Consider the following 16,604-nt stretch of genomic DNA (forward strand, 5'->3'; position numbering starts at 1 on the left):
AGACTGTGAACTCAATGCTAAATAAAGATTACATATATATTTTAATTGACCAATCTGTATTTCTCCCAGTGAAACGTTATGTTCCAAGCTCATTAATTTTATTAATCCACAAACACATATCTATCTTGCCATGCTTAAAGTTCCAAAAGATGAGCTTAATCTTAGGTTTATTTCGTGAAGGTTATAGAATTTATCATAGGAAACCAGACGTGCTGCTATTTGGGACAGACATGTTGATAAGTCAACATTCTTTTATAGAAAGCACCTGATAAAGATAAACCTGGAATAAATGCTTAAGATGCTAAATTACAAGTCCTGTTCTTAATTTAAAATCACTTGGAGAATTTGGGGGCTTTTTCATTTCTCATCTGTTAAATTATGATGTACCCATTGGCCTAAAATTCTACATAAATGAGGAAGAAAAACCTGTTAAAAAAAACCCCACACATTTGAAGATTTAAATTATTTGATACGTATTACCCAATTTTGGAATTCTTCAAATGTATTTCCAGGGGCATAGGACATAGATCAGAACGTATTAACCTAAAATCGGCATTTCCCCTAGTGACACAGATCCTGCCATCTCTGGTTGTTTCTCTGTAGCTCCTCGGTTACAATGACAGTAATATGACCGTTTGTGGCCAGCCTCAGATGGTAGCAGAGTGTACTGCAAACACCACTGCACAGGTTGCCCACAAAGGCCAGCAGAGACAGCCTTATGACTCTTGAAAATGTTATTCTTCCCTGAGAATAAAAATTTAAAGATCCCTGACCACATCCTGAGGGCTGAGGACAGAATGAGTGTCCTGGTGGCCCCAGCAGTTCTGGGGTTTGTGTGTGTGTGTGTGTGTGTGTGTGACCCCCTTGGCAAGTGGTCAACATGCTGTGCACACAGTGAGCTCTCATAAAGCTGAAAAGTGACTGAGTTATCCAGGAATGAAAGAATTTGAAGATACCTATAATATCTTAATAAATAAGATACAGTTTAAAGACTTTTTATGATTTGCCTTGTTCTGTCGATCGTGCACGTAAGACAGGAGTCCTTAGTACAAAGCATCTGTTGAGCGCCTATTGCGTTCTCGACCTTTCTCCTGATACTTAAAACCATTTAACAAGAGGCTCTTTCGGCCCATCTGCTGTTGACATCATGTGAACCTGGGAAATAAGACGCCAGAGCCCAAGATGCCAGGAGACCAGCCGGGACATTCTAGAGTTTCGGCCGACCAACCATGACTCTAAACCATCTTCCAGCCTTGGAGAACAGGCATGTTTGTGGAGCTCCATCCAGTGGCCACCGGCAGACCTTCACTCAGCAGGGCGGCCGACTATGGGCCACGGTGCGCTGGGCCAGTAGGACCCATGTTTGTGCCACGAGAGGGTGCTTCTCACGGGTTTTAGCCCTGATGTGGATGGGGTTGGGTGGGTCATATTTGGTGATGTAACTCAGTGATTTTCCACGGCGGCTTTCACCCCCAAACCAGCTGCTGAAATGCAGACAGCCTGCTACACATCCCCCGAAGGGACTGTCCTTCACAAGCTATCCCTGCAGACATAGGCCCAGACTGCACAAGGCTTGCAGAATGCGCAGCAAACTGTGCCTTTACCAAGACACAGCCCTGGCAGCACTGGAGACGAGCGCTCAGTCCACAGGTATCTGCACCCACATATATGTGTACGCCCACATGCACACACACACGCTGGCCATGCCAAGTCCACGCAGCCCCAGGTGGCCATGCTGGAGCCAGGAGGGCCAGGCACCTGCAGGGACAGTAGCCAGGTATGGGCCCGTGACGCTGGACTGCTGTGCAGTTAAGGCTCAGCATGCTGCCGTCCACAGGGCAGCCTCTCCCTGGAATTTCTCATCACTAAGTGAAGCTGAATGCTCACTGCAATGTCCTACATCTCAGGGAGCTAAAGAAGGGCCATGGCTAGAAAGGTACATAAGACCTAGCCGTAAGATTATACATGCCTTCTAAAAACTGTTGGAAAAGTTTCCATCTAAGAAGGCACAGGTGAATGCTGGAGTCTGCAGGAGGGAAGTACTCTGGACCACGGCCTCTGGGCCTGCTCTCTCTTGCATGGCCAGGTGGAAGGCCACATGGGTCCAGCCTCTGCCACTCAGGCTGCCCGTCGCCTGAAGCATTCAGATGCTTCTCTCACAGAGGGGCCCGTCTCTGTGAGGCTCTGCCTGCTCCCAAGGCTCCAAGATCAAGGAAATGCTTCTGCAATGGACTCACAATTCCACATGGTGCAAAGGGTACTCCCGAAAAGTGCCCGCCCTTTGTCCCCACCCCTCAGGAGGAGGAGCCTGCACTCCCCCAAGCCTCTGTGGACACCTCTGACCTCTGCACGCGCGCGGCTCCTCCTCTGTGAGGAGATGGCCCGCCAGACAGGGCTGACCGGGCTGAACACTGGGGCCCTAAGGGTAGGACTGCGCTCACCACATGGCTGCAGAGATAGGCTGCGGGTGTTGGAAGCCAGGTTCAGACCACAAAAAACCCGAACGTGGTTTTCTTCAGGAAAACATTTGTCCAGACACCCCAAGCAAGTCCCCCCAGAGTTTGAAAAGGCCCCATTACTTGGCACTGTGGTTTCACTCCAAGGCTCTTGGGTGACCATGAGGTCAGATGAGCACGGAGATAAATCGGGAAAGAGCCAGCGGACAGCCGCGGGCCACGGGCACACGAGCAGATGGACTGCCTGTTGCAGCTCTGGCTCGTCTCCCTGTCCTGGAAGCACCTGTGGGCATGCCCGCCAAGGCTCCCATCATCTCCCATAGCCGCGGAGAAACATGCTGTGGCCTGGGCTGGAACTGAGATGAGTCAGTCCGTAATCAGCCTACTCTCCTCTTCTTGCTGACCACACAGCAGCAGGACAAGGAAAGCAAAACAAACAGCTTGGTGGCGAGCAGAGCCAGAAGTCCAGTACAGGGATCGGCCACAGACGCACAGGTGAGACCCTTCAAGGTGACGGAGCAGCCGCTGGAGTGGGTCACGGTTAGGGCTTCTAGTGTCAGTGACCCGCATTCTCATAACTAGTGTAGTTACATGGCATCTGTCTCAAATAAAGCCAATTTTAAACATGTACAAATGTCTTAGTGACAAAAGTCGGGACGCATGCAGGGGCCATTGGTGCTGGTATCTCAGAACAGGATACATGAGGCGGCTCCCGCAGCACCTTGCAACCACTCATCTTCCTGTCTGTGTGGATCGGCTTCTCCCAGACACAGCTCTCAGGGGAGTCACAGAACACATGGTCCCCTGGGGCAGGCTTCTCCCACAGAACGGTCGCTGCTAAGGTCCCTCAGGCCTGGGGGAGGCATCAGTCCACCACTCCTTTCTGTATACCGCGTGGGGATGTTTCTCATCCGTTCCTCCACTGACGGACCCTCAGGCCGCTCCCACCGCAGCCACTGTGAGGAGAGCTGCCACGAACATGGGGTGACTGTGGGTGTGCCAGATTCTGGAGGCCACGCACTACAGCACAGTCACGTCCATAACTGGGGCTGGGCCGTGGGCAAAGCCCCGGATAGATGCTCTCACTGCAGAGAACATGAAGCCTGACCATCCTGTGCTTATACACAAAGACAACACGTCCCAAGACGGTGTGTTCTGGGACAGAGGGGTGGGCAGGAGAGCCACTGCTCCCTGAACGGGCTGTTCCATCGCCTTCTCAACACGGGGCCAGGAACACAGGAGGAGGAGTGGGCACTGGGAGACCGCTGCCAGTTCCCGTGCAAGTGGAACAATGCTGCCAGCTGACAGGCGGCCCCGTGGGCACACCTTCTTTCCCACTTTCACTCACGTCCAGTAACTGCGCGCACTCTTCATGTGCAGAGCTCCAACACGCTCCAACCTCTTCGCCAACGTCTACCCTTGGCACTGAGGAAGTGTGGGACACATGGGATGGGCCAGGCCAGGAATGAGGCGGCACAGCACTCCCCCTGGAAGTCATGTCCTCCTACACCCCAATCCTGATATGAAGCACACAAACCCAGGGCGCAGACAGTTCTATGGGGAGTAAATCAGATCCACAGAAATGCAAAGACAGGGTGTGACAGAAGGCGGGGACAAGGCCTCGAGGCACCCCAGGAGGAGGGTGCTGGGGTGTCCAGAGATAGATGGACAGTGGGCTGGAGAGGGATCCACTCCAGGCTGGTCCTGGGGCTGGGCTGCAGAGGCCGGCCCAACTAAGACCCATGTGGGACCCTCTCTTTGTGCAGGTCACACTGTTCGACAGAAACCTGTGTTTACAGATGGTCTCTGGCTTCACATGTCTAGGACTGCCAACTCCTCTAACCCTCAGATACCCTGTGCAGCGCTGCTGGACTTACTACCCTCTGACCGGAGTGAACGGGAGCTGGGAGCTAGCCGGCCTGCCCTCACAACCCTCATCTCAATGCTTCGGGCTCTCCCCTCCGCTCGGCACCAGAAATTCAGGCTTAGTGCGTGGCTACTTCTCTTAGCAGTTCTGTTCATCCCGAGTCTCGATGGCTTGGTGGGAGCCCTGGCAAGTGGGGGGCTGGGCCCAGCGGGCAAGGCGCCCACAAGAACAGGAGGCTCCAGTGTCGTAGTGGTTCTCACGGCCCAGCAGCCGGCGGCCGGCAGTACGAGCTCGCAGCCTGGAGGCGGACACTGCCTGTCTGCTAGCAGCAGCCACGGTGCAGATGGAACACATTTCTGGACATTGCAGAATGGAGCCAAACCATACACCAGGCCTCCCAGTGGACGCAGCTGGGGAAGACAATGTGGTTTTCTCAGCTTAACGGAAGACCAGGAGGTCAGGGCGGGGAGAGGCCAGCTGGGCCAGTAGCTCAGACATTTCCCTGCAAGGCTGGGAGAGCCCAGAGGGTAGGCTTACTTCTCTAAATTGGGGCTCTCAAAACCCCCAAGCCCTGAACTCATGTGAGCAGGAGGCAGGATGCCCCAAATCCTAAGACAGAGGTGGTTGCTGCTCCCTGGGAACTCACCCTGCCTGGGGGGCCCCAGATCTCACGGGAGCAATGCCCCTACGACGCAGCAGAACCCACAGATGAGCATCATCCACATGGGGCAGGGCCCCCACCGCACCCCCATCCCCAGCCAGGCTTCTGAGGAGCCTGATGAGGCCCACCCACCAGCTCCATTGTCCTGAGGCACCCTTCCAACAAGCAGGCGCAGCTCTATAAACCCATTCACAAGACAAAGCGCGGGAGGCCCGCGGCCACCAGCTGCAAGCGGCATGTTCAGACTCAGAGCCCAGAGAGCTGGCCGGGGTCGTGCACAAGGGCTTGGACACCGGGAGGCTGAGGGAGGTGTGCCAGCCACACAGTAGCTCAGGATGCCTCTGCTCGCTTGTGTGCTGGAAGCTGGGGGCTGGGAGCCTCGCTTCCCCTGTGGCCACACACTCTTGTCAGGGCCTGACTCCAGGCTGGGGGCCTCCCTGAAGGTACCAGTGGGCAGAGCTGATGGCCATGCGGCTCTAACGGCAAGGCACCTCGTCACCTTGGGAGCTGAGCAGCGAATGCTGGCCAGCGACACTGACAGAGACCCAGCTGCCCCTGTCCAAGCCTCAGGTCTCCCATCTGGAGAGATTAGCCTCGGTCAGTGGTCCTCAAACCTCGGCGAGGCTTCCCCACTCCTAACCAAGCTCCTAAGCCCTGCTTGGACTCAAGGCTCTTGGCACAGAGGCCCCAGGGTGGCTTGCTCTCAGGTGCTCATCAGCAACAACACAGCAGGACCCATGTGGGGAGTCCAAGTTGTAAGAGACATCAGACGACACGTGGTCCCTGGCCCCAGTCTGGGCTCAGTGACTGGGGGGGTTCCCGGGGTACTCTCTGCCTCCCTGCAGCCTTGGTGGGTTTTCCCTGGAGCTCATGCGGCTATGGATGCCATCAGGGACCCCAGTGGGCTGGGTGCTACATGCAACGTCCCCCAAGTGCTACTCGATCTTACACAGGGTCAGCTGCCATGGGTGCAGTCATGTAAGGAGGGCTCTGCGTGTCACGTCTCCAGCTGGGGCTGGCCTGGGGACAGCCGCCAGGGAAGCGTCACCAGCCTCCAGGTCCATGCTGAACTCCTGCTTCCTTTATGCAGGTCATCTCCTTTAGGGATCTGGGATCCCCGGGGCTACTTCCTCACGCCCCCAGGGCTCCGGACCATTCTCCCTCCGCGATTCTTACCTGCCCTGTGCCCAGCCCCTTGCCAGGGCACAGGATCAGATGTGGATGACCCTGGCAGGTAACAGCATCCTGACTCTGCCTGATCCCAACGGAGGCTCCAGGCCCAGGCCTGCAAGGCTGTGTGCTCAGGCCTCTGGCCTGCTGATCCACCCTGCAGCGGAGGGCAGTGCCTGGCTGGGGTGGAGCGCACTAAGGGACAAACTCTGGGGGACTTTCCTTGGGCTACACAGGTTGGGAACACTTTTCCCTGTGTTATGGGTGGGGTTTTAGGTCCTATTTTAAGTTGCAGACGTTGCCTGCCTTCTGGGAGGGACCATCTCGTGAACGGTCAGTGTGTGGAGTCTGCAGGGATGGATGGAGTCTGCTGGATGCCCACAGACGCCGGGAGGCAAGGTACACACCTCACTTTTTCTGTCTGCGAGGCAAAGTTACCTCTCTACGTGGGCCAAGCTGAATTTTTCTGGGTCACGTGGCCAAACCACACTCTGCTTAAAATGCAGTGTGTGTAGTTTCAACGACTTCAGCTGGATTCCTGTCTTCCATACAGGAGCGACGGTCTGTGCCTGCGTCCCTGTGAGCACAGAGCACAGGCAGGACTGAAGACGGACGCGGCGTGTGTGCCTCGCCCAGGTGAGCTGCCGGCCCTCTTGGCTTTCTCTATCTCCCTGCCTCTGGGGGCCCCCACCCCGGGGACTGTGGCCTGAGCGCGGGCTGACAGTGTGGGCTGAGGGTGATTTCACAGCCAAGTGCCATTTCTTTCTGAAAATGAAGGTTTCTTTATGCAATAGCTTGGCTCCAGTGAAAACGAAAATGAGATTTATTTTGCCAGCATTTAAACTTGCAAATGACTGCGCAGAGCGCTCAGGTCCCCTCATAAGGAAAGACACACAGTGGCTCTAGTTCTGTGTCCTGAGGACAGAGCTGGGAGAGGCCTGTCAACTGTCCGCACGCACATCTGGGTGCTGACCAGAGCCGCCAGAGGCACACCCTCACACCGGCTCTCCATCCCAGGGTGCAACAGGAGAGGTTACATTCTGGCAGAGGACAGCGAATGTCTTTTAGGAGGCACATCTGGAACATATAGGTTTCATGGGGTATGAAGCTTGGGATGGGGGGCCCCTTTCCAGAACTGTGGTGGGGGCGGGGCGGGGCACCCAGACCCTGTGGTGTTTCCGCCCAGAGGGAGGAGCCTAGGAAGAAGGAAAGGCCTGAGTTTTCCAGGCAAGCAGGGCAGCCAGCCTTCTGCACAAGGCATGCTTTGTGTTCAGGGCCACTCAGTATGGCATGGAAGGAAAGGGTCTCTATGACCACCTGACTCCTCTCTGTAAGTGGAAAGGAACCACCCGAGTGCCTTCCACGTGCCACCTGGTCTGACAAAATCTTCCTGAAGGCGCTCAGGGGTGCCATGCTGCGGACACACACCCAGGAGCTCATGCATCTGTCTAATACCACAGGCCTATGGAGTGCGACATGGGGCTGTCCACCTCACAGAGGGGCTGCTAGGGCAGGGCATCAGTGGAAGCCCATGGAGCACAGCCTTCCAGGACCTCCGGTAACAGGGCTGGGCTCTGCACGTGCCCTTCAGTCAGGGCCCCGAGGAGGGTTAGGGCCGAGGAGGGTGGGGCTGGACGAAACAGCTGGGGACAGCAGGGCAGAGACTGCTGGGGAGGGGTCCGCAGGGCCATGTGGCGGCCTGGTGCTGCAGTCCAGAGCACGATGTGGCATCGCCGCAGGGGCTGTGTGCAGGAGGATAGAAACAAAACCAGGGTCTGGCCGCCAACCTGGCCGAGCAGTGTGCCACAGCACAGTGCCATGTAGTCCTGGGACCAGCATGAAGCAGGCCGCAAAAGGCCACGGAACAGCCACACCCTACCGTCCGGTGCAGGTGTGCGCTCTGCCCCTTTACCAAAGATGCCACATCCCCATCAGGCAGGACCACTGAGGACCCTGGTCGTGGTACAGCCCCTGCTTTCTGACAGAGAGCGCCCACTTCCTCAGACCCTCCTCCAAATCACCCACCCAAGCCCAAACCCTAAAGCAGGCCCTGCTGGCGCGATGCTCCGTAGGGTGCATGGTCTCGCTCCCCATGCGAGGGGACAGCCTAGCCTGTCCCCAGAGGTTCTGGAGGTCCAGGGACCAGGTGTTCTCGAGCTAAGGCACAGAGGGTCCATGAGGACAGGACAGTGGCACCCGGTGGCCAGGGCCAGGCTCCTCGTAAGCGCTCGGTAAGTGTGTGGGGACAGGTGGATGGAGTGTGCGTCTCTAGACCAGGGGTGGGTTTGCTGGAGCACAGTTCTCTCAGGCTCAGCTCTGCGGGGGAACGGCTGCCCCCAGGGCACTGGGACGTGCTGGCAAACACCTAGGCCCACAGAGCGGCCAGCGGATACAAATGGGCATCCCTAGGCCAGGAGACCCCTATCGTCTCTGCCCTCGGAACCGTCTGAACCAGTGGGAAGCTTCTCATGGTGGTGGTCGGGGGGGAGGTGGGTCTGAAAAGAAGGGCCCTTGAGTACAGACAAGGGGCTCTCACTGTGTCCCTGAACGGCTGCTGAGAGGCCACAGGGACATCAGGGAGTGTGGTGTGTGTCAGAGGAAGATCCCATGAGCACACAGAGGTCCAGAGCTCAGCCTTCACACAGGTAAGCCTCTCACAGTGGGCTCCGGCCTCTGACTTAACACAGGGACACAAGATGTGTCCACAAAAGCGCAGGGACGACAGCGAGGCAGTCCCTGTCCAGGCAGGGACGTCCACTGTGTGAGGAACGGACTGCCCAGCACCGGGTCAGACAGGGAGCAGCTATGTCTCCCGGAGGCACATGTGTGCATGTAAGTGTGTCCAGGAAAGACAGAGGTGGTCTCAGAAGACACGAAAGGAGCAAAGTGGAAACCTTTTCATCTTCACACTTCCGTGAAGTTTTCCCCAAAACCCATAGAACACATTCAGAACGGCTCAGGTATTCGCACCTTAGGATCACCAGGAAGGAGAGGAGGGAGACGCCTGGTACCAGGTCCCCACAAACGCAGTATGGGTAAGCGGGGCCACACAGCTGGTCACACTCCCTTCCTAGCCTCCAGGTGGGGTCTGGAGGTGGGAGCCTGTGGACGGTTTCCACATGCCATCTGGCCTGAGTCTTGGGGTGTACCCTATGCCCAGTGTCCACGAAAGCTCGTGCTCCCCACACCACAGCACCGTAAAGCTGGCCAGGCTGGACAGCACAGGGCTTGGCCATGTATGGGCTGAACGGTGACTCATCAGGCCCACGGCTGCCTGTCGGCCAGGAGCACAGAAGACTGGGATGAAATGGAAACATTTATGCAGCCGAGACCAGAAGGCGCTAAAAAAGCCAAGTCCTGCCAGAGGGAGCGAGAGCGGGAAGAGCTGGCCAGGAGGGAATGGGGTTGGTGCCTTGGGACAGAGTAGGAAGGAATCCTCCCAAGGGGCAGGGACAAGAGGCAGTTTCCCTTCCCTGTGCTCCGTCCTGTAACTCACTAGATGAACATGGAGCAGGGAGTGCGCCCACCACATTCTCATGCACCTGCAACATCAGGAGCTGGTGGTGGAGAGACAGCCATAGCCAGAGCTCGTGAGTGACAGGAGTCCTGGTGACAGTTCCCAGAGGTTCACATCTGAGACCAATGGGGCCATGGAGAGCCCCAGGCAGAGGGTCGCGCCGGCCAGGCTGAGGACACAGCAGTCACTGAGCAGAATCCCGTCCTCAAAGGCTTACGCTCTTTCCATATAGAAAGAGTTTGCAAGCTTTTCTGGGATCACATGTGAAATGAGCCCAGAACTGGAAAGCACCCAGCAAAAAAGGACATCAAAACTTCAGAGACTCCGTAAGCATCTGCAGTGGGGAGGTCCTAGCAACTAGAGTTGTTGCTCGTACACGGGGATGACAAGAAGGGCCATGTGGATGCAGGGAAAACACTGAACCACCCTGCTGTTCAGTGCCTGAGCAGAGCTCCTAGGGACATAAATGTGGGCCTGTAACACAGAACGTGTGAGGAGGGGCTGCTGGGAGAGGGCCCAGCGGAGCAAAGGCTGGATGGCCACCTAGGGCCCAGGGGGGCCAAGGGTACACAAACCCTCAGGAAGCCACCCCACATGCCCCTCCCACTCTGAAAGCCTATTTAAGGAGCTACAGCCACGAGCTGCTGTAAAGAACACAAAATTCTCAAGGCTCTGGCCACGGAGAGCTCCCAGGGGACCCTAGAGCTGGACCCTGGCAGCCCTTTCGTGTGACTCAGAAGAGGGCCCCCAAAGCCCTGGTTCTTGGCCTGAAACTGGCACCAGAACAAGGTAGAGTTATGCCTCAGACGGTCAGGCTGGCTTCTAGGGGAGTTCGGAGTCTCAGCTAAGACCCATGCTGGAAAGCATAGGCTCTCGCAGGGGACACCAAACATCACAGCCTCTCAGGCGAACACTGGCAGCCTCGCAAGTCTGACTCACACTTGCAGACACGAGCCCAGCACCCATCAGCAGCTGCACAGACCGAGACAGTGCAGCACACACGCACACAGTGGGACAGCACCTGGCTGGGAGGGAGGACACACTGCCCTTCACGGCAGCACACACGGGCCCACAGCACACCACGCTCCGCGAGGCAGAGGACAAGTACCGTAGGTCACCACAGCCGCGCAGTCGAAAGAAGTTAAAGCTATTTAAAAAAGCAGACCAGGGCACCTAGGGGGCACAATCAGCTCCGACCCTTGGTTTCGGCTCAGGTCATGATCTCAGGGTCGTGAGACTGAGCCCCGCGTCGGGCTCCACACTCAGTGGGGAGTCTGCTGGAGATTCTCTCTCCCTCTCCCTCTGCCCCGCCCACGCTCGCATGTGCCTTCTCTCTCTGTCAAATCAATCAATCAATCCTACAAAAACAAGAACAAACCAGTGAAAGGATGGGAAGGGGGTCTGGCGAGGGCACAGACAGGAATCAGGAAGTGACTGACCCAGGGCCCTACTGCGCTGCTGATGAGCTCGGGCTGATCAGCAACACGTCACTGTATCACAGCCACACGCCGCACACCGTATTATAACGTGAACCACGTCAAATTTACCAAATAAAATTCTTAAAAAAGCAAGACCTAGCAATCCTGCTCCTAAGTATTCACCCAAGAAAAAAGTTTTCTGCTCACCTGCAAGAAGCCATATGCTCGTATATAAAAACGTATACACAAATATTTCAAGTGGCTGGTTTGTAAGCACCCACACCTGGAAAAGGCCCCCATGTCAGCGGAATGGCAGACGCGCGGCTGGGACGTGGCTCAGCGACAGCAAAGAGTGAGCTCTGCCCATGCATCATCAGGGAGCCTCCGATGCCAGCCGCCCAGTGGGAACATGCCAGACACAGAAGGCACCCAGAGTCCGCTCCTGTGATGTCCTGGCAGTGTTTGAATGGGAGGGACAACAGTGCAGGGTTGCCTGGGGTGTGGCACAGGGACGGGCTGAGCACCAAGAAATGGCACAGAGGAATCTAGGGGGTGATGGACCCGTCTGTCTACTGTGCATGGTGGCATTTACGTGACCAGATGCATCCGTGGTATACACCAAAAAGGGTAAGTTTTGTCGTATGTTAATTTTAAAAGTATACAGGTTCTTGGGCCAAACCATCAGGTTCTGATCCTGACGCCATTGTTACCTACTGGCTCACTGAACGAGTGACCCCATTGTTCTGTGACATGCTCACCTCCACCACAACGTGGGATTTCAATTGTCCCTACCTCCTGTGGAGAACTACGGTTTAAGGAAATCACCCCATGTTAAGTGCTTCCCACAATGTGCAGCAGTGGTGAACACTCGGCTTTACTGAAGGCCCTGATTCCCATGAGCCCTGCCCCCCATTGCTCCCCTCCAGGGGTGAGCCTCCAGGGCTGGGGCAGGAGGCATAGGACTGTCAAGGCCAAAGAGAGAGAGACACAAAAGAGTCAGGGATGTGGGTGGGGGATTCACTGGAAGAGCCGTCATCAAGGACAATTTCATGAGAAGATATCTTCCACGTTTTATTATCTTTCTGAATAAAACCCACAAGTGTTGGTGAGGGGAAGGCTGGCGGTCATCCAGCCCGGCAAAGGCTCAGGCCTGAGACAGAGTGGGTGGGGTGGGTGAGGCTGCTGCAGAGCCGGTGCGCTGGGAGAAGCTCTGTGCTCCTTGGGCCCAGAAGGGGGCAAAGCTGAGAGCCTGCTGACCTTCCTAGGCTGGCCGCCGCAAGGCCAGGGATTCGGAAGCGCATCAGGTCTCACCTGCTGGGATGCCTTCCCCTGGGTCCCAATCCTGAAGGGATAAAAAGGTGCTAGAATTCCACCCTTTGTCCACACCCTGGGGCAAAAGAATCACACGCTTGTGTTAAATACAGGAGAGGGAGCATGGCACCCAATGGCAGGGAGCAGCACCCCACTTTTTGTGCTGTTGGCACACTGGGGGCCAGTGCGCCCCACCCATCCTTGGCAACTTCCTTTCCTTGAATGAGCCCAGAGTGCAGACCGAGGAGCTGGGACCAAGAACTTGGGTCAACAGGCGCTGTGAGCAGTGTTGACGGCAGCACACCCACTCCTGGCTGTGGGCCCACAGGTGCACGACCTCTCACCAGACAACTCACACAGCAGACGGAAGGGAGCGTGAGGTTGGAGCTCACCGCACTCCAAAGAAGGCCCCTTGCCTCTCGAGAAAGGCAAGAAGCAGTTAACAAGCTGATGAGTCCAGGACCTTCTCTCACGGCCAGATTTGGGGACGTACACCCTCTGTCCACCTGGCTGACCCAGAACCTGGCTACACCCTCTGACCCAGAACCTGGCTACCAAATCAGGTAATGGAGCTGACTGCCACAAGCTGGGGGCCTCTGACAATGAGCGCCCCGAAACCACCAGCAGAGAGAGTACGGTTGGCCCCAGGAAGTGCCCAGGACACTGGCCAGATGCAGAGATCAGACGCCGGCCCAGCCTAATGCTGTTTCCTGACCTGTGGTCAATGTTCACAAGATCTTCTTTCCAATTTGCCGTAATTAAAGATTAACATTCCAAATCACTTCCTCTCTGTCGGGTCACTATTCTTAATTTTGAAGGCATTCTGCGTCCTGGCAATCACTCATCACCTTCAGCAGTAGCAGATGGAAAACAGTGCAATTCCCTGTGTTTCTCAGACAATGCCAGCCAGACACGGACATGGAGAAATGTGTGTATTCAAGTCACCTCCGCAGGCCTGTGGGACGGATAGCGTCTGATGTGCCAGAGAAGGCAAGCACATGCTAGTCACCTCCACATGTTGTGCCCCAGGGCTTTCAAACCAGGACAATGCATCTGGGCACTGGGCGTGTCCAGGAAGGAGGGACGCCCATGACACATCCGCATACGCAAGGGGCCACCTGTCAGACCTCCTATGTGTGTAACAGGTGCTTCCAGATGCAAAGTCTGCTACTGAGATGGCTCTGGTGGTGGGTAGCCAGGAAGATAGGCCATGCGCTTGTGCTCTCTCCTTCGGAAGTCCGTGCTGGCAGCATGTGACCACACTGTGTGACTCTGTCAGCCAGGCCCCAGGCTGCCCCCCCGGGGAGAACATGAAAGCAGGCTCTGGGGCCAGGCCTACGCGTGAGCATTCCACGAACATCAACTCTCCCATTTTACCCCCTCAACCTCCTTTGAACAAGCAGCTACGCGATCTCCTGACTTCATGGGCTCTTTGGTTAAAACTGAAGGGGAGGATGTGTGTATACAGAAACCAAACAATTTCAGTGACAAAAGACCAGCCAGGAAGGATGTGAGTCTGTACACATTGCGATTTAAAGCCCCAAGTCAGGACTTTACAGCTTGGCTCATACCAACAGGTCCTGGTTGAAAGAGCAGGAAGGGCTGTGATCCTCAGGGCCAGCGTTCACATACAACCCCTTTCCGTCTCCACAGTCAACACGACAGAGTGCAGGTCTCTGGGTCCAGAAGCTGGACAGTCACATGCACACGTGTCGCAGAATGCAGATTCCGGCCGTTCCCCGGCCTGACGCTGAGGCCCTGAGTGAGCACGATGCCCAGGAGGAGTTCTAAATCTGGGTCCTGGAACTCTGCTCCCCTGCAGTCCTTCAGGAGATTGGGGCCCCTGGCGCACAAGCTTTAGCAGTGGGACTAAGACGTGACCTCATTCCAAGAAGCTGTCTCTTAAGAGCAGAAAGCTTCGTTCCGATGTGAGGGGAGAAGTGGACGGGCACCCAGGCCCCTGCTCCAGAACCCCCACAGGGAAGCTGGCAGTCACACCAATCCCTCTTCCCACCCTCCTCGGGGGAGGCCCTCCTCCAGGCAGGCCCCCTGCCCCCGCCCTTCTCGTGACCCCAGGGTGATGGCCGGTAAATAGCGTGGTATGCTTCCATTGCAGCTCGGACGCAGCTGGGATGAGCTTGCACAACATGTCATGGGTCCAGTACCCGAGTCGCGTGTCCACAGCAGTCGAGGATGTCATCGCTGCACAGAGCATCGTCTCTAGGTGCCTGCAGGTCTACATGGCTCTGGGGGTTCCGGTGAGCTTGGCGGCTGGGCTCTTCAACCTGACCACCTTCATCAAGGGCCGTGCCAGGTGGGGTGGCCTGGACGCATTCCTTTCGGACCTCACGATCACCAACGTGTTGGTGACACTGCTGTCCCTCACCGCCATCAGCCGGCCAGACTACATGGTCGCCACCAACCTGAGTTGTGCCACCCTCTCCTTCCTGGCCAATGTCTGCTACTTCAACGCGCAGTATGTGCAGCTGGTGATGCTCTTTGCGTTCCTGCTACAGGGCTCTGCGCCCTGCCTGCCCGTGGCCACCAAGGCGGCCCAGAGGCCCGTGGAGAGCCTGGCCGTCATCAGGGGCTGTGCCTTCTGCAGCTCCCTGGGACTGGCAGCCCTGCTGGGCACATCTGGGGAGCTGTCCAGAACCACCCTGTGCCAGGTGGACCCGCTGACCGCCTGGCCCGAGTATGAAATCGTCAAGGTCAGCCTGGGCTTCGGGCTGGCCCTTGTCCTGAAGCTGGCGTTCTTCATCCTGATCGTTGTCCAGCTGGCCTGGCGGGCGGCCCCTCCCCAGAGGGATGTGGCCTCCGCTCCCTGCCTTGTGCTTGCCATGGCCCTGACCACGTTTGCCTGCCGCCTCCTCTACAACATTGCACTCCTGCAGCGGGCCCGGCTGAAGCTGCAGAGGGACATTGGCTCTCCCAGGGATGAGCTGCTCATGAACCTGGCAGAGCTGGTCCTGTGTGGGGAGAGCTGCATGAATTCCCTGGCCATCCTCTTCCTCCATAGGCCTTGCAGGCTGGCACTGCTGAACCTTCCAGAGCGCATCACCCAACGGTGCAGGAAGGCAGATCCCAGCGACAGCTTCTCCTTAAAGAGGGTCAGCAGTTAAGGCAGGGCTCTGTCTGCAGTGGACGAGCAAGCCGGACAAGTGAAAGGGTCTTCCTGGCAGGGAGGGGATAGGACCATCTGTTGAAACTCCAGTCTGCATGGTGAGCACCAATGGGGGGACAGGATCGTCTGGAAGGCATGGCAAACCAGCTACCTGGCATGTGGCTCCACACCCTAGATCAAGGCTTGCAGCTAAAGGAAACCCTGCGAATCAAGGGCTCTGCGACTGTGAGGGCCAAAGCTGTCCAGACACAGGGCTGACTGGATGGAGACGTCCTACATGCTGGTGGGCAGTTCCGTGAGCCTGAGTTGGCATCCTTCTCTGTCCCTTCCCAGCCAGACAACAGAATCTTGAAAATAAACACATTGTTCAAATAACTTTGGGGCCATATTATAATCTAGCCCTAAAGGGTCGTTAACTGGTTAACTTTTAACACTGCCAGAGAGTCTGGACCGCAGACATACTGCTAAGTGCAAAGGAGCTCGGTTTTATCTCTGTAAGTGTACCATCCTCACTGGAGGTCTGAGAGTATCACCCACAGGCTGATCAAGTGTCACACGGTGCTCCTGGCTCCCTGCCAGGTAATCAAGTGTCACATGGCGCTCCCGGCTCCCTGCGACCTGGCAGGTGGTTGGTGCCCACCATAAGGTACCAAACATAAAATACGAAGTTCAGTAGTTAATCTTAATGCAGATTCACACTTAACAATTCTTGCTAGATTTACATTAAGATTTTCTTGGTCGAACAGAGAAAGGAGGCGTGGAAGGGAAAGGGGTCTCTGGTTGTGGGAATCTATACCTTTGACAGGTTTGGTTTTTTATGAAAACCTCGAGAGTAGTTTTAGGGTCACAATAAAATTAAAAGGAATGAAGAGGTTCCCTCCACGCCCTGCCCCCACCCTGACGTCCCCCTGATGGAGTGCCTGTCACAAGTCATGGATCTCCACTGACACATCGCTGTGGAGTGTCTGTCACAAGTCATGGATCTCCACTGACATATCGCAGTCATGCCAAGTCCATAGTTCACGTCTGGGCTCACTCCTGGTGCTGGACATTCCATGGTTCCGACGGGTTTATGTGGAC

The 16,604-nt window shown here is 56.2% G+C and overlaps 2 protein-coding genes across 2 annotated transcripts in view; one reads left to right on the top strand and one right to left on the bottom strand.

Moving 5' to 3' along the window:
* The window catches only part of C17H7orf50 (chromosome 17 C7orf50 homolog), a 124,174-nt gene that overhangs the window by 52,538 nt on the left and 55,032 nt on the right, over positions 1–16,604 (bottom strand). The gene's annotated exons all lie outside the window — the stretch shown is intronic.
* Positions 6,638–16,476, top strand: LOC131819834 (uncharacterized). Its single transcript, XM_059155215.1, has 2 exons — positions 6,638–6,790; positions 14,517–16,476. The coding sequence occupies exon 2, from the start codon at positions 14,533–14,535 to the stop codon at positions 15,520–15,522; it is 990 nt and encodes a 329-aa protein (XP_059011198.1). The 5' UTR covers positions 6,638–6,790; positions 14,517–14,532; the 3' UTR covers positions 15,523–16,476.

Source organism: Mustela lutreola, chromosome 17 (assembly GCF_030435805.1).
Source record: "Mustela lutreola isolate mMusLut2 chromosome 17, mMusLut2.pri, whole genome shotgun sequence".
NCBI classification, from domain to species: domain Eukaryota; kingdom Metazoa; phylum Chordata; class Mammalia; order Carnivora; family Mustelidae; genus Mustela; species Mustela lutreola.